We start from the raw sequence: 23,865 nt of genomic DNA on the forward strand, positions 1-23,865 counted from the left end.
TATATTTTCTTTGATGAAACACCAACAGCTCATCATTCTTCTTTTCTTTTCGATGTTATTGTAACCAAAGTAAACCACCACTGCAAACATTTCACTAAGACTGCCATGACTATCGTTAACTACTACGGTATTCGTTATTATATGGTTCCTGTCTTTCGGCTTCTATACCGACTGCAATTACCACCCATACAAATTACTGCAGCTGCGTTTTCTTTTCATTATGTGTTTTCTTTTATTTTATCGAAACCCACTTTCAATAAACATGTAACTATTGAAACCCAATTTTCACTTGCTTGTTTTCGTGTTATTGCTATTTGCTAGTACCCTACAAACTACCATCGACAACCCAAAAACATCAAGAGTCGATAACCACATGCAACCCTTCGAAAATCTTTGTTCCTGTTTCTGTTTTAACCAACGAACCACCGCACACCATCATTCTCTGACGTGGTTGTATTTTCTGTTTCGGTTATAACCATCGCAGATTACCACCAATCCTAATTCTTGTTTCGAAACCCATTTACTTTTATGCATATGCAGTAGCTAATGTACCTGTTTATGTCGAGTATAACAACTACGATTGTGTACCAGTGAGATGAATGATGATAAAGAATTGATGATGATTAATAAGGATGAACGATGGTATGATGATGGATGATGATCGATTGTGAAAAGGGGGAAAACAAAATCCATGGTTTTAAGATATGGTCAACTGCTCCCGTTTATTTACAATCGAACCAAAGTAACCTTTAATCATTAAAAATAACCGAGCTTTCTTTTGATGCTACTGGACTGATTTGAGGATCTAATTAAAACACACAATGGACTAGTTTACTTGGGCCGAGAGTTTTTAATGGCTGTTGGGCCGGAAAATGTTATCCTTTGTTGGGCCAGAATGAAAATAAACTGGTTAAATAAATTAATTGAGTATTAAATCAACAAAGTAAGCAATGGTTCAATGGTTAGGGGTTGTAATGGAGCGAGAGATCGCGGGTTCGAGCCCGGTATGGGGCATTTTTTTTAAGAAAGCTTTGGAAGGTATAATTGATTACCAAAAATTATTATTATTATTATTTATCACTTATTATTATTATTATTATTATTATTATTATTATTATTATTATTATTATTATTATAGAAATTATAATTATTATTAACATTGTTATTAATAATATTACTATCATAACTAGTTATTATTATCACTTAGTATTATTATTATTACCAATATTAATAAAAGTATTATTATTATCATTATGTTAATATTATTAGTATGACTACTAGTATCATTAATACAATTTTTATTAATATTATCATTATTATTATTAATATAATTATTAGTGTTGTTATTACTGGACTTATTATCATTAGTAGTAAAAGTATTAATGTAGTTATTATTATTATCAGTATTAATACTAGTACTATTATTATTACTACAAGTATCATTTTAATTAGAATTGTCAAAATTATCATTCTATTAAAACTATCTTTTTAATTGACATTTTGATGGAAGTTATTATACTTATCTAATTTATCATTATTAGAAATTACTATTATCTTTATTATCACTATTATTACTATCATTATCATTATCATTCTTAACATTTTCAGTAATATTACTGATAGATATTTTTATATATATAAAAAATACATTATAATAATATTAATATTACAAATCACTATATTGTTATTATTAAAATAATATTTACTATACTATATATATAAAATGTATCAATTAATACATAATTATATTTAGTTAAATTAATTAATGAAACATATAATTTATTAATATAACAATTATATTACTAAATAATAATATATAAATTTGTTCGATTACAATGTGTTAACATATATAAAAATGATATAGGTTCGTGAATCCTAGGCCAACCTTGCATTGTTCAGTTCCGTCGTATGAATATTTTTACTACAAAATATTGTAGAGTGAGTTTCATTATTCCCCTTTTAAATGCTTTTGCAATATATATTTTTGGGACTGAGAATACATGCGCTGCTTTTATAATTGTTTTACGAAATAGACACAAGTAAATGAAACTACATTCTATGGTTGGATTATTAAACCGAATATGCCCCTATATAGTCTGGTAATCTAAGAATTAGGGAACAGACACCCTAATTGACGCGAATCCTAAAGATAGATCTATCGGGCCCAATAAGCCCCATCCAAAGTACCGGATGCTTTAGTACTTCGAAATTTATATCATGTCCGAAGGAGGATCCCGGAATGATAGGGGATATTCTTATATGCATCTTGTTAATGTCGGTTACCAGGTGTTCACCATATGAATGATTATTTTTGTCTCTATGCATGAGACGTATATTTATGAGAAATGGAAATCTTGTGGTCTATTAAAATGATGGAAAAGATTATTTATGTTAAACTTATGAACTCACCAACCTTTTGGTTGACACTTTATAGCATGTTTATTCTCAGGTATGAAAGAAATCTTCCGCTGTGCATTTGCTCATATTAGAGATATTACTTGGAGTCATTCATGACATATTTCAAAAGACGTTGCATTCGAGTCGTTGAGTTCATCAAGATTATTATTAAGTCAAGTAAAGTTGGATATATTATGAAATGGTATGCATGCCGTCAACTTTCGATGTAATGAAAGATTGTCTTTTCAAAAACGAATGCAATGTTTGTAAAATATATCATATAGAGGTCAAGTACCTCGCGATGTAATCAACTATTGTGAATCGTTTGTAGTCGATATGGACTTCGTCCAGATGGATTAGGACGGGGCATTTCAGTTGGTATCAGAGCGGTGGTCGTAGCGAACCAGGTCTTGCATTAGTGTGTCTAACTAGTAGTCGTTAGGATGCATTAGTAAGTCTGGACTTCGACCTGGTCTGCATGTCAAAAAGTTTTGCTTATCATTTCTTGTCGAAAATTACCTGCTTATCATTCTTACTCTAGACACCTCTTACTGCATTGATTGCATGAATAGTGTATAGACAAAAATTCATATCTTAGCATATCTGCTAATTCATATCTTAGCGTATCTGTTACTTACGTATGTCATAGTATAACGTATATACATACATCCTTTTGACCAAATAAATCTAAAGATGACAACTTTTCATAAGCATATATCAGGACTACATATAGCCAGTGGCGAAAACAGGAATTTTTTTCACCCGGGGCGAAAATTTTTTTAAAGCGTATCAATTTTTTTTTGGTAAAATATAGAGGTTTTGGGGAAAAATATGGTGATTTTTGAGCAAAATGTGAAGGTTTTTAGGCAAAATATGGTAGTTTTTGGGGCAAATTTTTTTTTTCACTGGGGCCAAAATCGAAAAACCCAAAATTTTTACACTAAAAATTGCAAATCGACTGGGGGCATCTGCCCCCCCCTGCCCCATGCTGGTTCCGCCACTGCATATAGCTTTATTAAACATTCACATCAATTCAATATTACCATTATTATCAATTATCATTATCAGTTATCAGTTGTAATAACAAGAAACATGAAAAGTATTTTAGTACACTGCAACCGTATCAGTCATTCACTAATCACTAGGGATATGACTTTCAGTAACTGAATGATCGAATTAAGTAAGTATAAACCCTAGGGCAGGCAAACTCAACGAATCTTCTATCTTCAAAAACGTCAAATTTAAACCCTAAAAAGCAACAAAAATGAAGTAATTAAATTAGATAATGGGTTGTGTTTAATTAGTACCTGTGAGCAAAGAACTTATTTCTGCGAAGAAAGATATGAGGGGGACGATTGGTGAGTTTCGACACACGTTCAACAAGAGATTGATCGATTCTTTTACAACCGAACTTGTCAATCAACTTGTCATAATCAATCTTCTCCTTTGCTGATACTTCATATGGATTTACAACTTGTTCTTCTTTCTCTTCTTGCACTGTTTTCTTTGTTTCTTTTACTTTCTCCATAATATTCAAATGTCTTTCAGAAAAGAAAAGAAAAAAAAAAATGAGAGAGAAGATTTTTGTGTAAAATATTATTAGGAATGAACTAGGAAAATTATGAACAATAATCCGGGGTATATATTTACGTAAATTTCACGAGTAGTCCAGATGTGGATTAAAAAACTTAAGAGCAATAGATTTACTTGAAGAGCAAGGTTTACTTGTAGAGCAAGTTACGAAATCTGCTGAATATTTATAATTTATAAATTATTTAAGTTTTATAGAAAATCAATTTGAACGAATACATTTTGCGTCGTAGGCTCATAGGATGAAGTTTAAGCCCAAAAATAAATTACGGGCTTGGAGGAGCCCAAGTTAAGTAAGGTTGGCCCAAGGCCTGTAGACAGTCCCCAACATCAGTTGCAGAGGCCTACATCGGAGCATCCAAATGGCGACGAACAGCGATTCCGGCGAAAATATAATGAAATTAAGCGTGAAATTTAACGGAAGATCGATACCGTTGAATGTTTCTGTTGATTCCACCGTTAAAGACCTTAAATCTCTTCTTCAACCACTCACCGATGTTCTTCCACGTGGACAAAAACTCATTGCTAAAGGTAAACACATGTATTTAATTTAATTACATCAATTACTCGGAACAATAAGAAAAAAAATCTGAAAAAACCTAATTGATGAAGATGTTTTAATGATATTAAACAGGGAAAATACTTGAAGATGAAATGAAGTTCAGTTCATTGGGGACATTCAGTGGAGTCTATAAGATACAGCTCATTGCATCACAAGGTCTACATCAAGGGGTAATTTGATGATTTTGTTACCTGTGTAAATATTTGATTAAACTAGTAAATACTTTTTTATGTTTAATTTTATTTATTAAGATATGAAATGTGAATATGAACTGTTTGAAGTTGTTTGTGGAATACAATTGATCCAAGGGTTGATGTTATAATTGTAGGAGATAATTTTATCGAAAGACAATACCTGCCTAACAAGTTAAATAGTCTTTTTTTATGTAGTAATAAAAAAGTTTGATACCTCATATTAACAATCAAAAAGTTGTGTACCTGAAACATAAAATGTGTATATGGTCATTATGTTAATATTGATAGAAATAGAAATATGATTTTGAATTTGCTCAAAGTGATATGTTAAAAGAACGTTATTTTTTATTATTTAATTAGAGTGGTCCTATCAAGAAGGAAGCTCCGGTGGTGTCGAATTCAAAGAGGATTTCTGAGAGCAATACAAAGGAGAAGAAACCAGTGACTGTTGTAAAAAGTCAATCTGAAAGATGGAAGCTTACTGGAGTTATAGCTCTCTCTAATAGTAATATTAAGGTATATCTTATTATTTGTTCAATTTCCATAAGATAGTTGATTTGATTTGAGGTAGATAATTATGTAATAGGTCTGTGATGGATGGATGTATGTATGTTTGCATGTAAGCAATGTTACTTATAATTGTATAGTATATTTAGATTCTGTTAACATGAACGTTTTGGTACTAATATGATCTAGTTAAACCAAAAAAGGTCATACCTCAACAAGTATGGGATTGTGGATCTTCAGTAAGATTTCTAGATCTTAATGGAAACTGTATAGAAGAAGTACCGGAAGCTGTTGGTGGTTTGACTTCTTTGCAGGTAGGATGATCATTTGTTTCATTCCTTTTATATAAAAATATTTAACTTGTATAATGTAGTATTAAATTAAATTGATCTTATGTAGAAACTTCTGTTGAATGCAAATTGCATAAAAGATGAGTCATTCAGTTGGAAAGGATTGTCATTACTCAAATCTCTATCTTTATTGTCTTTGAACCAAAATCTGTAAGCATCTCTCAGTCTCTCACTACATGGTTGTAAAATTCGGGATTAATGTTAGAAGCTGCTGATTAATAATAATCTTAGCTCTCTAGCTTTTGCAATCCTGTAGATATCATTAGCTCCTTCTTTAGAGTCTAGTTTCTTATACAAATCTTCATACGCTTTATCTTTTGCACGTGCAACAGCCTTCTTAGCTTCCCTTTTGGCTTCTTTATATCTCTCTTCAGCCCTAGTTCTATCCTCAAGTGTTCCCTCCCTGCAAGTAATGAGCTCCCTAAACCTTAGTTGCTTAAGCGCGATTTTGGTTTGGACCTCATCGCTAATCCACCATGATTCTCTACCAGGTTTGTGTCCTCGCGATGTCCCTACTACCACACCTAAGGCTTCCTTGGCTACATCTCTAATAGTGGAAGCCAGACTATTCCACATCTGATCCGCGTCACCATGAGTAGCAATTTCCACTCCTGCCTCTACTCTTTCCAAAACCAAAGCTTTAAAAGTTTCGGCTTTCACTCCATTTAGATTCTTCCATAGGATCCTAGGTTGGACGGGTCTCGCGCTCCTGGTAGCCCGTCTCTGCAGGGCCAGGTCCATGACCAATAATCTATGTTGGGTGGAACAGGTCCAGGTGGTCAGAACTCTACAGTCTCTGCAAGCCCTAAGCTCCCCTTTGCGAAGCAGCAAATAGTCAATCTGGGTACTATGGCCCCCACTGTGGAAAGTAGCTAGTTGAGCTTCCGTCTTCCTGAAGAAAGAGTTTGCAACAACCAAATCATGGGCAACAGCGAAATCGAGAATGGAGCGTCCTTCTTCATTTCGAACTCCGTACCCAAAGCCCCCATGGACACCCGTATATCCTTCTGAATCCGTGCCTATATGACCATTAAGGTCACCCCCAATAAGTAAGCGATGGTCAGCGGGGCAACTCCTCACGACTTCATCTAACGAATCCCAAAAGCTTCTTTTTTCATCTTCACCCAAACCAGCGTGAGGTGCATAAGCGCTAATGACCATGTAAGTCCCTTCCTGGATAACTAATCTTATTGACATAATCCTATCACTAACCCTACCTACGCCCACAATATTATCCTTATACGGATGTCCTAAAATGACTCCTACCCCGTTTCTAGCTACCTTGGAACCCGAAAACCACAACCTATATATGAAATTCTAATCACATTTACATACAGAACTCGGTGATTAAATTATTGACAGTTCAGGCAGTTTGTTAATGTTTTTGTTGATCCTTATAATTATCTTAGCTACCTTTGTGTTTTCCTCATGATGATGCCACTACTAATCCACCATTGATTGACATAAATGTGTGTTCAAGTTCAACTCCTGGGCTAACTGCTTTTAAATATTTTCTAGAAAGTGTCGAAGTGTTTCAGGTCTTCACAACAACATTCCATTTCATACTAATTCTTCCTACAGATTCGTATACATTATGAAACTACACAATTATTTGTGGTTGTCATATATATATCTTTTATATGTGTTGCAAATTGTATAGAGCCATTATGTTGATTACATTCATAATAATGAATGCTACTATTATATGCTGCAGGATGAGCCAAGTAACACCACTAGCCGATTTAAGACCATATGACGTAAGGAAAGTAATCGTGGCACAAGTATAATGGCAAATGGACAACAAAAAACATGGCAACCTTCCAACATAATACCCAACAAAAAATTGTTACAAAAAATTAAATAAGCAGGATAATACAAATATTTTTTTCCGATACGACACTAGAAGGAACAAGTTCATCGGCAAATGCAAGATGCTCACAGGAAGAAATTGTCCGTGCAAAACGGAAACTATCGTTTCAACGAGGTAAATACACGAACATACTACAATACTAATTGTTTCTTTTTAAGGACATACACCCCTGCCAAAGAGCTGAAGGGGAAAAAAAATAACTAAAACAGCACTAGAACAACTTCAGTTTGTCAATGTAATTAGCATTTTTATGATATGTACTTGACTATTCAAAAAGAGCATATAATTTTGCCTTTACAGAAACCACTATGCTATAATATGCTCTAAATAAGAGTTTAAGCTTTCAACTTTCTAAGCATATATCAGCAATATTCAGCATTTTCACATTCATAATGCACAACAGCTTCATAAATGACAATGTGATATTGAATACGGAAGAGACTTTATTGAAAACAACTTATTAGATACTTAGATACTCCAAGAGTAATTTTGAATGTACCTTTACTTTTTCATTTGCAAACGTTTACATGAAATAGATTGTTAATTTTTATCACTAAGAATATTGATGTTACATGCGTAACTAAACATAATGTTAGTTCGTTTGATATTTTTGGTAGTCAACATAATATGATTATTCCTTACTACTAATAGGCCATGTACAATTACAATAGAAAGTGGACTTGAAGCAATTCCATCAATGCGGAAGCAAAACAAAACGAATATCTAGAGATCTTTGAATCACCTAGAAGGCTAGAACTGAAGTTACTACATACCAGTTAGTGCTTGGATTTTTCAGTCACTGTGTTATAAATGGAGTGCAGGTAATTTAACTTCCTTTGTACAAAAAGTGCTTCTTTAGGTGTTATGAATGGATCGCAAGTAATTTATTATATTCCAAACATGTAGTATATAATAGTTAATGTCCCGTTTAAAAAGTAGTATTTTTCGGATTAGTTAACCATAAAAGTGCTCAATTGTGCAGTATCTTCATCTCTTATTTGTGCATTTTTGATAATTATTATTCTGGCATAAGCATTTTAGATATCCAAATTTTAATCTTTTACTAATGCTTATGTCAAGATAAGAGGATGACAAATATCATTGAAAGTGGTGGCATTTTGGCATAATGAAAATTTTAATATGTGGTAATTGGTGGACTTTTATGTGACAGACGGAGAAGTCAAAGACCAACGGTTGTGATTCTTTGGAATGTTATTCGGAATTGCAGGGTTGGAATAGGATTAAAGGTTTGGTTTATGCTGCTTATTTCACCCAAGAGACACTATCTGGTGATTTTTTGGTCAACCGGTCAATTTTTTTGGGACTTCTTATTCTGTTTTCCTTTTGGTAATGTGGGTAATGAACTTGGTTGATGATACACGATGTGTAACTATTAAAGATTTTGATGGTGGTTCAAGACATATAATTATTAAAGATGCTACTTTTTGATTGATCTACTATCCATATGCAAAGCTTTATGTTTATGGGTTTTGGTATAACTTACTTGACATTTTGTAGTTGTCATGTAAGCGTAATTTTGTACTTTTTTGAAAAGTGGAACTGGGATGTACATTAATAATCACTTTCCTAGGTTGTTTTTGGACATTTTGTAGTTGTCATGTAAGCGTAATTTTGTACTTTTTTATCATACATTTAATTAATATAACATATAAGTTTCAAGTTTGTTTGATTAAGAGTAGCCGTGCTGATACGTTTTACATTTGTTACTGCCGAAAACTGTGTACACTTATCATAAGTTGGTGGGGTGGTTTTGTAAATTTGTTGAGCTTGTTAAAACGACGCACGGGCTTTTAAAGGCTAGTTATACTTATATTCCTAAAACCTTGAAAAAACGAATGGTTGTCAGTCGGTCGGTCACTAGTTACAAGATGAAAAGAAACGAAATTTTGTAAAGTCATAACTCATGAAAAATTCAAAAATATGCATCATACATACATCTTCCAGAGGAAACCGAATTAATCTAAAGATAAACAACATATCAAATGAGGTAGACTTTGGAAACCGGAAATTCAGTATGACCATCTCATGTGATTTTATTTTCTTGAATTTTTGTGTTTCACCTTTTCCAGGACACGATTATTATTATTTTACTATGTAAGTTATAATATAAAACCATCTTATACGCCTTTAATATCTCAAGTCCTCAACTCATCGAACCATAAGTATAATTGAATTGAATTGAACATTAAAAAGTTGAGACTTAGGAGGAAAATGGAAAAATCCTAATAACCTGGATAGCTGGGAAAAACCTCTTTCCCATAGAATCTTCACCAGTGAAACCATATATACTTTTTTAACTGCATTATATTTAAAAATCCTTAGTGAATCCTCATACAAGGTACGGACACATAGCACACTTTAGAATAATAATGTGAAAGAATGACCAATGATTCTATCAACTATATAACATTAAAATTATTCTTAATAATAATAATCACCTTGTTGTCCGTGACACAATCTGCAATCTTCATTATGTTTATATAAAACGCACTGCACAAATACTTCACATCAGACCGATAAGCCAGTACAACAAAGCAATAGAAGAGTTATAATAAGCATTCAACAAAACAAAGATTGAACTTTAATCACTATCCTTCTTCAAAGCAGTTCATACACATACAGTTAGCACCAAGTCTTAATCCCCAAAAACCTTATTCAGGTGGGCACTAGTTATAAAAAAGAAATATTAGTTTATTCTGATTTTCGACCAGTTATGATAGAATGGGTCAAAATTCAAAATTGCCACTTCTCGAACTAATATCTCTTCATATAACTAGTATCCACCGTGCATTAGCCGAGTTTCGACCGTTTTTTCAAGTAGTCCTGATTATGAATAGGTCACTTATCCCGACCAGATTGATACATATAAGAAGATAACTAAAAGGATTGTATATAATTCACCATCTAATATAGTAAGCGTTATATATTGACACAGACTCTGTTTGCATAATGATAAAATTCATCATACATGAATATTTACAAAGCAGTAACATTTATTGCATAAGCAGAGCATGAGGCGGACAGTACTTACGGACATATATAATTAAAGTTGGAAAATATGAAGGTTCTTGAGATGTCAAAACCACAAGCAATTATGTCTTTCGCATTCTCACGAGCAAGTCTGACGCTTTCCTCTACCGTAAGGTCCTTTTTCCACAAGAATTTTTCATCATCTGTTAGTTGTATGACTACGGGAACCTTGAAAGCCTCCTGCAAATATCTGTAACAACCATGTCTTAGACCATGTTTGGAATAGAGGTTACAATTTCTACCCATTTACATATTATTTTGTCAGGAAACAGGTGAAACAGATTAAAATCTGTCCAAAGGCCAACTTGCATACAGACAATCTAAAAAGTAAACAATATTTATCAAAGAGTTTTAACAATTACTCAAAGTATGTCGTTTTGACAAAAGTGTAGTCCATCACCATGCCACAATTTTTGGAACTTTGATCGTTAGTTGGTGAGACACTAGCTAGCCTTGCTATAATTCCATAAAATATACGGTATATATTTACTCTTTAAAAATTTTCATTATCTTTGTACTAATATATACAATTGCATAGATAGATAAATATATATACAATACAAGGTATATATAGAAAACTTAAGAAAAAGCTTACTTGGTGAACATGAAAGGAACAAGATGCCCTAAATGCAATGCTTCAGAAGATGGACCTCTGCCTGTGTATAGAAAAAAAAATTTCACCACGTCCATAAGCATCCAATGTCACATCCAAATCCCTGTTTCCAAATACATACATTATACTAGTAATAAATCTTAACTAACATATGCAATGTACTTACGAATGTTGTAGTATAACGTATATACATACATCCTTTTGACCAAATAAATCTAAAGATGACAACTATTCATAAGCATATATCAGGACTACATATAGCTTAAACATTCACATCAATTCAATATTACCATTATTATCATTTATCATTATCAGTTATCAGTTGTAATCAAGGTTGGAGAACTCGGATCTCGGGGAGATCTCGTTTGGACTTTTTTAAGGAGATCTCGGTGTCTCGGAATAATCTCGGGGAGATCTCGGACGTTGACTTACGTTGACTTTATAGTTTTTTTTAATAAAAATATACATAAAAACATAAATATATGTATATTTATATACATTTTTTCGAGATTTTACAAAAAATATCCGAGAAATGAGCGAGAAAATCTTAGAAATTACGAATTTTACAAGAAAATCATACAAATTAGCAAGAAAATCCGAGAAATCGTGGCTTTGACCAAGTTTGAACCCGTTGACCGAGAAATCTCGGGAGATGAACATCTCGTCTCGGTTGCCTTCTAAAAACGAGATCTCTGGGAGATATCGGGGAGATCTCGGGAGATTTACAACACTGGTTGTAATAACAAGAAACATGAAAAGTATTTTAGTACACTGCAACCTTATCAGTCATTCACTAATCACTAGGGATATGACTTTTAGTAACTGAATGATCGAATTATGTAAGTATAAACCCTAGGGCGGGCAAACTCAACGAATCTTGTATCTTCAAAAACGTTAAATTTAAACCCTAAAAAGCAAGAAAATTGAAGTAATTAAATTAGATAGTGGGTTGTGTTTAATTAGTACCTGTGAGCAAAAAACTTATTTCTGCGAAGAAAGATATGAGGGGGACGATTGGTGAGTTTCGACACACGTTCAACAAGAGATTGATCGATTCTTTTACAACCGAACTTGTCAATCAACTTGTCATAATCAATCTTCTCCTTTGCTGATACTTCATATGGATTTACAACTTGTTCTTCTTTCTCTTCTTGCACTGTTTTCTTTGTTTCTTTTACTTTCTCCATAATATTCAAATGTCTTTCAGAAAAGAAAAAAAAAATGAGAGAGAAGATTTTTGTGTGAAATATTATTAGGAATGAACTAGGAAAATTATGAACAATAATCCGGGGTATATATTTACGTAAATTTCACGAGTAGTCCAGATGTGGATTAAAAAACTTGAGAGCAATAGATTTACTTGAAGAGCAAGGTTTACTTGTAGAGCAAGTTACGAAATCTGCTGAATATTTATTATAAATTATTTAAGTTTTATAGAAAATCACTTTCAACGAATACATTTTGCGTTGTAGGCTCATAGGATGAAGTTGAAGCCCAAAAACTAAATTACGGGCTTGGATGAGCCCAAGTTAAGTAAGGTTGGCCCAAGGCCTGTAGACAGTCCCTTTTTAGTTTACCAACATCAGTTGCAGAGGCCTACATCGGAGCATCCAAATGGCGACTAACAGCGATTCCGTCGAAAATATAATGAAATTAAGCGTGAAATTTAACGGAAGATCGATACCGTTGAATGTTTCTGTTGATTCCACCGTTAAAGACCTTAAATCTCTTCTTCAACCACTCACCGATGTTCTTCCACGTGGACAAAAACTCATTGCTAAAGGTAAACACATGTATTTAATTTAATTACATCAATTACTCGGAACAATAAGAAAAAAAATCTGAAAAAACCTAATTGATGAAGATGTTTTAATGATATTAAACAGGGAAAATACTTGAAGATGAAATGAAGTTCAGTTCATTGGGGACATTCAGTGGAGTCTATAAGATACAGCTCATTGCATCACAAGGTCTACATCAAGGGGTAATTTGATTATTTTGTTACCTGTGTAAATATTTGATTAAACTAGTAAATACTTTTTTATGTTTAATTTTATTTATTAAGATATGAAATGTGAATATGAACTGTTTGAAGTTGTTTGTGGAATACAATTGATCCAAGGGTTGATGTTATATTTATAGGAGATAATTTTATCGAAAGACAATACCTGCCTAACAAGTTAAATAGTCTTCTTTTATGTAGTAATAAAAAAGTTTGATACCTCATATTAACAATCAAAAAGTTGTGTACCTGAAACATAAAATGTGTATATGGTCATTATGTTAATATTGATAGAAATAGAAATATGATTTTGAATTTGCTCAAAGTGATATGTTAAAAGAACGTTATTTTTTATTATTTAATTAGAGTGGTCCTATCAAGAAGGAAGCTCCGGTGGTGTCGAATTCAAAGAGGATTTCTGAGAGCAATACAAAGGAGAAGAAACCAGTGACTGTCGTAAAAAGTCAATCTGAAAGATGGAAGCTTACTGGAGTTATAGCTCTCTCTAATAGTAATATTAAGGTATATCTTATTATTTGTTCAATTTCCATAAGATAGTTGATTTGATTTGAGGTAGATAATTATGTAATAGGTCTGTGATGGATGGATGTATGTATGTTTGTATGTAAGCAATGTTACTTATAATTGTATAGTATATTTAGATTCTGTTAACATGAACGTTTTGGTACTAATATGATCTAGTTAAACCAAAAAAGGTCATACCTCAACAAGTATGGGATTGTGGATCTTCAGTAAGATTTCTAGATCTTAATGGAAACTGTATAGAAGAAGTACCGGAAGCTGTTGGTGGTTTGACTTCTTTGCAGGTAGGATGATCATTTGTTTCATTCCTTTTATATAAAAATATTTAACTTGTATAATGTAGTATTAAATTAAATTGATCTTATGTAGAAACTTCTGTTGAATGCAAATTGCCTAAAAGATGAGTCATTCAGTTGGAAAGGATTGTCATTACTCAAATCTCTATCTTTATTGTCTTTGAACCAAAATCTGTAAGCATCTCTCAGTCTCTCACTACATGGTTGTAAAATTCGGGATTAATGTTAGAAGCTGCTGGTTAATTTTACCAAATCGGTCAAATAAATCAGTCAACATTGGTTAACGGGTCAAAATCGGTTAGAAGTCGGATTTAGTCGGTCAAAGTCAGATTTGGCTGACTAATCCTTACAAGGTCTCAGCCAATTAATCCCAAATTAGCAATTTTTACAACCTTGTTATAACCATAACCATTAAACAAAAGCATTTTTTTTTTGTCCGTTGATTTAAAAAAAAGAAGCTAAATTGGCAACAAAAATACTTGCAGTTTGACAATCTTACCATCTGATTTGGCTGCATTAACTGCCTTGAAGGAGCTTCATGTTGCACACAACAAGTTATCATGTTTTCCGGATGAAATAGGACTACTAGTTAACCTCGAGGTTTTAGAAGCTAATGACAACAGGTGAGATGCTAATGTTTATTTGTTTTCATCTAACTGTAGTTAATTTCTTTCGTGAAATTTTCTTACTGAATTACTATTATATTTATTTACTTCAGATTATCTACATTTGTCTGTGATTGTGAATCTTAACTACATATACGAGTATTACTTTTAATAAAAGTCCACCAAAAAGGAAGAAATGTTGCCAATTTAGCTTGTACATTTTTATAATATAATGTTACTTTTATGTGAAGGCTTAGCACCATTCCGTCATGCATAGGAAGCTGTTCCGCCCTTGTTGAAGTAAGATCTCAGTCTTTTTTACTGCGTACTGTCTTCTAAGCGTTTAATTCACATCTGATCACTATTGTAATAATGTGGCTTTCCTATTCCTAAGCATTATGTATATATATCAATTTTTAAAAAGAAATTAAAAATAGGAAAAAAAAACTGTTTGTAGCTTGTAATTATTACCCAACCTGGCCCGTATCAGATTTCTGTTTCAACCTGAACGTAGTTTGACCCTTCACCCTACGGGCCAATTGATCCGTCAGGAATCTGAGGTCACAACGAGATTCGTAAGGATTGTTCTTGTATAATCGTTCCTGATTGTATATGTGTAAATTGATAAAGAAAATAAACACACAAACAATTTAGGGAATGATCTGCTTTTTATGGATATCTCTCTCTAGTTATAGAAAACGTAAAATAGAGGCTTATTCCCCTCTTTCGTTTACAATTACAATATATAATAGAAAACGTAAACGAGGCAAATCTCCATGATGCCACAAAGTCGGATCATGGACCACATGGGAAAAGTGAAGAAAACTTATGGGCTGACTCCAACTGAACCCAAAAATCTCGGAGAATGAAGTATGACTGGATCATTCCTCCCCTTCTCCGGCAAGGTCAACTCATGTTGAGCTTAGAATGGTAAATGAGGAAAACGTGCCTTAGAAACGTCCTCAGATAACCATTTTGCTGCACTTGGTAATGTCCCTTGAGACCGATTCAGAAAGCTCGTCGTTCACCTCTTCTTGTAGAACTGGACTTGCGTTCTACTATTGTGTCTTCAACTAACACTTTGTCTTGATCGGTTACTAGATCTTCTACAGCTGGTAGAGCCTCGTCGACCTCTTCATAGAGCATGGATGGCTCGAATAGCTTCAACTTATCAACATTAACCACCGAGTACAACTCCATATAGGCTGGTAGCTCTAATTGGCAAGCATTACCACCGATCTTTTTAATGATGCGAAATGGACCATAGCGAATCGGCTTCAACTTTCTGCCTTCTCCCTTCATTCTATCTTTTCCGAGGTGAAGCCATACGAAATCACCTTCTTGAAAATTCCCTTGTACTCGATGTCGGTCATGGCGTGCTTTATACTTTTGTTGTGACCGGATCAGTTGGTGTTCCACTTCTTTGTGTACTTTCTGAATTTTATCTAGGAAGCGTTGTGCTCGCTCTCCATCTTTGAGATCCTTACCATCCGTCCCTGTTGAACCCACAGAAAGCTCAATATCGAATGGACTTTGAGGTAAGAAACCGAAAAAAACCTCAACCGGAGCCTTGTGAGTAGAACAGTGGGTCGTGTGGTTTATTGCAAACTGGATGAAGGGAATGCTCTCGTCCCATGTTTTAGGATGCTTTGAATTATAACCCCTGAGTAAATGAGCAACGTACCGATTTACCACCTCGGTCTGACCGTCGGTTTGTGAATGAAACGCGGTACTTCGTTTCAACTTCGTGTCCATTTTAGACCATAACACGCACCAAAACCTACTCAAAAATCGTGAATCACGATCAGATATGATAGAAGTGGGTAACCCGAATATTTTTCCAAACATTGTCGAAAAATAATTTTGCAGCTTCTTCTCCATTTATGGTCTTCTTGCAAGGAACGGGCACCACCATTTTGGAAAATCGGTCAACAATAACAAAAAGGTAGTCATGCCCCTTACGTGTCGTTGGTAACCCGCCAACAAAATCCATAGATATGCTTTCCCATGGACGCAAGGGAACGGGTAATGGGGTATATAGCCCGACCTTCCGATTAGATGGCTTGGTGGTACTGCACATTATGCAACCTCGCACGAACCTAGCCACATCCTGTTGCATATGCGGCCAGAATACATATCGTTGAAGTTGTCCGAGTGTCTTCGTCACCCCAAAATGCCCCGCTACTTTGGATGTATGTGCTTCAAGAATCCATTTTAACCAAGCACTAGTGTTGGGCACACACAGTAACGTGCCCTTGTACAATAGATTTCCTTTCATTGAAAAAGAAGACATCTTATTGTGTTGCAAATCACTCAATATGCGCTGGTAATATGGGTCATTTTGGTACTCAGCTGTGTAATCATCATGGCATGCAGTAGGCACCTGCATAAGAACAGATAAGCAAAACAATGTCATCTGTGGTCTCGATAACATGTCGGCCAGCTTGTTTTGGGTGCCCTTCTTATATTTGATGACTAGATTGAATTGTTGCAAATAAGTCATCCATTTCATGTGCCGAGCTTGTTGTAACTTATCTTGACTTTGTAGGTATTGCAAAGGTTGTGATCGGTTCGTATCACTGTTTCCTTGCCCAACAAATAGCAACGCCAATGCTTGACGGCTTGGTGTAAAGCAAGCAACTCTTTATCATAAGTTGGATAGTTCCTTTGTGCCCCTTGGAACAATTCTGAGTGGTAAGCAACAGGCCTGCCATCTTGCAATAACCCAGCACCCAAAATGAATCGTAAGGATATTAAAATGAATCATTTTTTTTATTGGGTATCGAATGGAAATAAAAGAATATAAGACAAGAAGAATGGAGTTTGGGATAAATAATAATGTTATTATTATTTTCTCTCTGGTACATGCATATGTGAATTACAAGTACATAGGCTATCCCCTCTTCCTACTTACAATCTATCTATGAAAGTAAATAGGAGCCACTCTCTCTAATTTACATCTAACTTGATATAGTAAATTAAAGGCTAGTCTCTTTTCTCTCTAAATTACATAGTACTCGTATGACTACTATAAAATAGAGGCTCTCTTGTTTTTCGTTTTCTCTCTAACTATTTACATGAAACGTAATACAATGTTAGAGGCATTTCATATTTTTCTCTCTACCTTACAAGTACATAGAATGTAAAGTAAAGGCCCAATATCCCATACGTGTGTATGGGAATCATGGGTATACACCCCATGATTTAATTCGGTTGAGGGAATCAACAAACTTTTTATTCTTCTTTTATTGACTCCTTAACCGTTCCATAATTCTCGGTGGTGAGTATTGACCGCATCAGATCACCAATATTGCCATCTATACTCATTTCATTAAAATTTGGGTTTCTTTGATATCTTGATTAAGTCTATTATGTTGTTATGCAGGTTGACTTTTCATCGAATCTTCTTATAGAGCTGCCGGAAACTCTCAGTAATCTGAGAAATCTCAAGGTATTTCTCTCTTTTAATCAATTCCAACACCTGGATTTAGTTTCATAAGAAGAAAAATAGTTTCTTTGCGTATAATTAGTGTATGGCAACGTTTTTAAACCAGGACCTACCCAACTATTTATTGCAGGCTTTGCATTTGCACAACAATGGACTTAAATCTCTTCCATCAGCATTGTTAAAAAACTGCACCCAGCTATCGACCCTGGACCTGCACGGCACGGAAATAACAATGGACATGCTTCGAGAGGTATACACCACTGTTCTTTCGTAGATGTTTTTGTAAATCGAGTATTTAAATAAAAAAATGTGATTCTAGTTTGAAGGATGGGAAAGCTTTGACGAAAGACGTGTGCTTAAGCATTCGAAACAACTGGCGTTTCGGGTGAGAGGCTCTTCTTATTTTGATGAGGGTGCTGATAAAAGCTAACCTTGATGGATCTACCAATTGCAAATACTTCAAGTTATGGTTCTTCGTATACGGTTGTAAGTTATTCACAATAGTGATACCTAAGACTATGATGTGTTGCAAGACTAGAAATGTATCATGCTGAAACAGGTTGTTTCTTCAGCAATTTCAGTTGATGTATTCTATTAGAATGTTACAGTTGTAACAAATCCAGGAAAAAATTGTTAAATTGTAATCTTATTTGATGCTCAAGCTATAGAGTGGAAGGGTGATTGATTGCTTTTTGTTTCTGGTCTTTTTTTTGTTTGTTTGTACACCTGAGCACTTCATATGTACTGACCATGAGGAGAGAACATGATATTATTGCTCTTCATCTGTACACCTATCATTGTTAATTGAAACGTAAGCGAAATAAACCATTTTATGAGCCAAATTTGTATCTTCGGGAGGAAACTCGAATCGCATTGCAGGAGCCCGATCCTGAAATCATCATGAGGGACAGGCGGACCAGATTTGAATCCTGAATGAATCTGGAAGAAAACCCCTGAGGTCAATCTGGAGTTTCATATTTCAGGCAGATTGATTAATATGTATATTTTTATCCAATGGTTGTCATTTTGCCATGTAATTCATTAGTCTAAATGTTTTGCTAATATTGACTTTATTATTATAATATATAAGAGAGAAGATTATTATTGAGAGGTGATACTCACACACCAGTTTTTGATCCATACACACCTTTTACCATAAAACTTACAATTATATCCTTAAATTTATCTAGGACTTGAAAATGTATTATTGTAAGTAAGGACATAATAGCAATTAGTTGTGTATAGATCAATATTGAGTGTGTGAATATATCTTCTTCTTATTACTGTATTATTTATTATTTATATTTATTACTCCGTATTATTTATATTTTTATATTTATTATTATTTTTTTTTTATCGTAATCAAATGAAAGCCCAAAGTAGCACTACCCCCCTTTTCATCTTCTCTGTACTTCAGAAACGAAGAAAATGAACGCATCCTCTAATACCGAAATCAATATTACTTCCCAAGGTATCATTCAGATCTTTCTTTATAAATCTATATACTCTCTACAATATCTATAATCGTAATATTAACTAATTTGATTTGTCACAGAAAACGCCGGTGGAAGCGATACAGACACGATACCCGACGATTCGCCGGAGTATTACGAGCCAATAATTGACGATGACGATTCCTCCGATCAGAACTCCGATAACGATCACGAACCTAATTTCCACCGATTATCAAACGGTTATATACAGAACGGAATGAATTCGCTAGATCTAAGCAGCGACGATGATGACGGAGAAGAAGAAGAGAGAATGCGAGAAGATGAAATGCAGAGAGCGTTTCGAGAAGACGAAAACCGTCGAAGAGCTCCGTTGACGCCGGAAAATGCGGTTAGAGTGAGGGAAGCTATGCGTGGGATCTCGTTTGGTGGATTGGCTCCGGATTGGGCGGGTCGGGTTCCGGAAGATCGGTGGATGGATCACCTTATGATTGGTGTTAGACGGCCTTCTAATTCAGCTGCGTCAACTACTTCTTCATCATCATCATAAGTATAACATTATTTTTGTTATTGGATTATGTTATGTTATTTTGATCATACTGATTGTGCAATTGCTGATACTTTTTGATGATGTTTGTTTGATATCTGAAACTTCCGATTTAAATAGTTAAAATGCAATTGATTTAGCTTCACATTTTATTGACTTACCGTAATAATTCGGGTAGTGTTTATGGCTTATGAGACTTATATCGTTTATTTATGCTATTTACCTTTAAGTTGTTAGCAACCGATAAAAGTGAGTTTATCTACTTTTCGAATTTCTGATAAGTTTGTAAGCTAGGAGAATAAGCGTATAGCCTGTTTCAAGTATGAATCAGCGAATGTTCTTAGTTATTATTACTAGCATTACAAAACTGGATCTTGGAAATAGTATTTGCTCACATTTAGATTTAGATACAATAGTAAAAGGAAACAGCAGACCAATATTGGTGGAGCTTAGGCAAATAAGTGATGTAGCTGCTAAGCAGGATAGTAAAACCTTAGTAAAATACACTAGGTTAGTAACCTAGTTGTACTCCTAAAACCATGATAAAATTCCTAGGGCTTCAAATTTATGTTATCCATATATCAATATATCAATATATATTTATATATTACATGTAATAAAAGTGCACTAAATGAATGATGAGAATATCACTTAAGTGCCCACACCAAAAGCTTTCCTTCGCTGCAATGATGTTTCGCTAAATGCCTACAATTATGTACGCCGAGACGTGTATGATTATCTAAGTGGGGAAAACCACCTCCGCAACAGGGCAATTTCTCTGTTAATAGCTTCGTCGATCTAACTGCAGTGCAATCATCCTAATACCAAAATGTCGGAGCAATTCTCATTCTCTAAACATATTATCACATAGAAAATCAAATAAATAGTGAAGCTCCATACGTAGCATTTATATTTACATGAGCTCTCTTTGTTTAGTCTCCAGGTCTAGCAGTATTGTGACATTGAAATATAAAGGTTTAACAATCAATACGATGATGACAGATCATAACGCTACACACTTACCTGACACAGATTAAGCTACTATGCCTGCTACTGTTACGTAGTAATGAATCTGTATACTTGTTTGTTCTCGGTACTAAGGTGGGTAACTGTGAGTTTGTGACACTGTTATTTAGTAATCAAGTTTTGCTGTGTGATTTGATGTAAAAAAAAAAAAAAAAAAATTAAGTGTTCTATGTGTACCTGTTTTTTTTTTGAAAAGCAAGCAAAAATTTTATTAATATAACGGAGAGTTTACAAAAGCCCTATAATCTATACAAAATATTATAATGCACCGAATAGATATATACAATTTCATGGGCAAGGAGGCCATTAACACCACGGAACTTGAAACGACAAGCTGAGAAGAGGCAGCCATACAGTACCGCAATTGCGATGACAAAGTTGGCTGACCCTACCCATTTAACCAAGTGTGAATGGGGGAACCAAGCCATGAGTGCTTTATCGAATAGGACTTATGATATCGATTAACCGATGCCAGATCTCTGGTGGTTTGGAGAGATGTAAAAGAGAGGATTGACTAGCCATTGTTGCCACATGAGTATTGACTTTTTGAATCTTTTGGATATCCATGCGAATGATGAGTCTGGATTTCGGATAGTATTGTGGCAACACACCATTCTTTTTTACTAAAGACCTTGAGATTTCGGAATTTCCAGATGATGTAAGTGGAGGCCCATTTAATGGCTTGCCAAGTGTAAGAACCATTTTTCGATGTGTTGAGTGGTTGATTGTTTGAGGTTACGTCTGTAAGATTGGAGAAGGTGTTGTTCGGGAGGTTCCACCATTGTAGAATTGCTTTCCAAACGTTGGATGATTTCGAACAATGGAATAGTATGTGTTCGATAGATTCTCTGTGTAAGTTGCATAGTGGACATAGGATTGAGTCAAGATCGACGCCTCTTTTGTCAAGCTCTACACGGGTCGGGATTCTTCCGTGCAGAACTCTCCAAATGAAGATGTTAATTTTTTGGGGTATGAGTTTGTTTCTAGGTGTTTTAATGATGGTTGCCGGTGTGTTGAGTCTTAGGTTATCGAGAATTGAGGCTAATGCTTTTGTTGTAAAAATTCCGGTTTGATCTAATTTCCATTTCCAAGTATCGGGCTTATCGGAGAGGGTGATGGTTGCAACAAGATTCTGTAGTTCTTCTAATTCGGTGAGATTACGTCCATTAGGTGGTCTAGTCCAATTCCATGAAGTGATTGATGCCGGGTTGTTTGGCTTGAGTCGATCCGCTACCGAGACACTTTTGTTGGATTCGAGCATATATAACCTTCGAAATTGATTACAAAATTTATCTGTTCCGCACCAGTTATCATGCCAAAATTTGGTGTTGGATCCGTCTCCAATGACTTTAGAAATTGAGTTGGTGAAGTTAGCTCCGCAATTATCTATGTGTACCTGTTATTTTATTTTATTTTTATCTTGCACCACATCAGATTGGCCCTCATAGTTAATATTTTCATACTGTTCCTTTAACTTTTAGTTGATAGTTTGTTGCATGCAATTGTGAATAAATTTAGCAAAACGCTTAAAATCCTACTAATGATACAACATGTATGTGTTGTTTAATAATGGTCGATTAAGGCAAATCGTGGAATCATCATTAACCGTATCGTTAAGCAATATTTTGTCACCAACACATAGTTTAAACTAGTTTGGAGGTCCGTGCTTCGCTACGGAGACCAAATCCACATACACATATAATTTCAATACTTTTCTTAATCAATAATAAATAAACGGGTTATAAAATAAGGTAAATTATAAGTCGACTTCCAAAAATAGATAAAAATAATCATTACCTTTTGTATATAAGATAAAAATATAGGTAAAAAGTAAGTGGTTAAATGGTAAAGTAATTAAAAAGCATAATATAATGAATGTAATGTTTTAAACTGTGTACTTTTACCTAAAGACTATTAATATTGGACCGAGGAGTAACATATAACAATATTTTATAATACTTAAAAAAGTAAACAATTTTTCTATTTTGTATGTAATATTTGTATATGTTCGGTTTCATATTGGCCGGTGGTCTTCACTTGGGGTTGAGAAACGACTTTTCTTTATTGAAGGATAAATGAAGGATTATCAACGTCTCACCTCTCCTATAACCCATACATGTGAGATTGAGTTTTGTTGTTGTGTTGTTGTGTACACCAAATTTTATATTTTAAAGAAAAATCAAAGAAATCATTTGTTCAATTACTCAACCAACGTTTTAACCTCCAAAACTCACCAATGGGCCTCTGGTCTGACCCGTCTTATATATTATACAAACAAAATCACTTTTCCATTAATTAACTTATTTCTCCAGTGTTCTTTCCCCATTCTTTCATCTCATATACCACATTCTTCTTCTCATTCTTTTCTTGTTATTCTTTTACTTATCATCTACTAAATGTCTAATATCTAATATCTAATTAGGTAATTAAAATTAGTTCGTTATGAATACTTGAAATATTGAAGTTTTCTAGATCTGTTGTATAATCCTTTTAGCCACACGACTTCATTTTAGTTAATCTAGTTCGTTTAAAAATTATGCTATGGTGTGTGTGTGTGTCTATATATATATATATATATATATACATATACATATATATATATATATATATATATATATAGGGGCAGGATCAATGGGGAAGTAACCAATCGGGGGGAAGCAAAAAAAAAATCGTTTTTTTTTTAATTTTTTTTTCCGGCATCAAGATCACACGAAAATATGAACATTTAGAAGAGACACCTCGTGATGAATGTTATTATTTAGGCGGGAAAACGATCGACAAAAATAACATTCAAGATAATATTGTTCGTGAAG

The 23,865-nt window shown here is 34.1% G+C and overlaps 4 protein-coding genes and 1 pseudogene across 4 annotated transcripts; 3 read left to right on the forward strand and 2 right to left on the reverse strand.

Moving 5' to 3' along the window:
* The window catches only part of LOC139881216 (tryptophan--tRNA ligase, cytoplasmic-like), a 28,990-nt pseudogene extending 16,669 nt beyond the window's left edge, over nt 1-12,321 (reverse strand).
* Nucleotides 4,325-5,763, forward strand: LOC139881227 (LRR repeats and ubiquitin-like domain-containing protein At2g30105). Its single transcript, XM_071865741.1, has 5 exons — nt 4,325-4,518; nt 4,622-4,719; nt 5,104-5,259; nt 5,454-5,564; nt 5,650-5,763. The coding sequence occupies exons 1-5, from the start codon at nt 4,350-4,352 to the stop codon at nt 5,752-5,754; spliced, it is 639 nt and encodes a 212-aa protein (XP_071721842.1). The 5' UTR covers nt 4,325-4,349; the 3' UTR covers nt 5,755-5,763.
* Nucleotides 12,322-12,777: 456 nt separating the features above from the next.
* LOC139881206 (LRR repeats and ubiquitin-like domain-containing protein At2g30105) lies at nt 12,778-18,804 on the forward strand. The gene is made up of 10 exons (XM_071865725.1): nt 12,778-12,917; nt 13,021-13,118; nt 13,503-13,658; nt 13,853-13,963; nt 14,049-14,149; nt 14,461-14,598; nt 14,832-14,880; nt 17,966-18,031; nt 18,159-18,278; nt 18,348-18,804. Exons 1-10 carry the CDS (start codon nt 12,782-12,784, stop codon nt 18,456-18,458), a joined length of 1,086 nt encoding a protein of 361 aa, XP_071721826.1. The 5' UTR covers nt 12,778-12,781; the 3' UTR covers nt 18,459-18,804.
* Nucleotides 18,805-19,392: 588 nt separating this feature from the next.
* On the forward strand, nt 19,393-20,123 carry LOC139881238 (uncharacterized). The gene is made up of 2 exons (XM_071865748.1): nt 19,393-19,499; nt 19,584-20,123. The coding sequence occupies exons 1-2, from the start codon at nt 19,457-19,459 to the stop codon at nt 20,027-20,029; spliced, it is 489 nt and encodes a 162-aa protein (XP_071721849.1). The 5' UTR covers nt 19,393-19,456; the 3' UTR covers nt 20,030-20,123.
* A 1,443-nt stretch (nt 20,124-21,566) lies between these two features.
* LOC139844316 (uncharacterized) lies at nt 21,567-22,313 on the reverse strand. The gene has a single exon (XM_071834543.1). The coding sequence runs from the start codon at nt 22,311-22,313 to the stop codon at nt 21,567-21,569; it is 747 nt and encodes a 248-aa protein (XP_071690644.1).
* Between the last annotated feature and the right edge of the window lie 1,552 nt (nt 22,314-23,865).

The sequence above is a fragment of the Rutidosis leptorrhynchoides genome, chromosome 1 (assembly GCF_046630445.1).
Source record: "Rutidosis leptorrhynchoides isolate AG116_Rl617_1_P2 chromosome 1, CSIRO_AGI_Rlap_v1, whole genome shotgun sequence".
Lineage (NCBI taxonomy): Eukaryota > Viridiplantae > Streptophyta > Magnoliopsida > Asterales > Asteraceae > Rutidosis > Rutidosis leptorrhynchoides.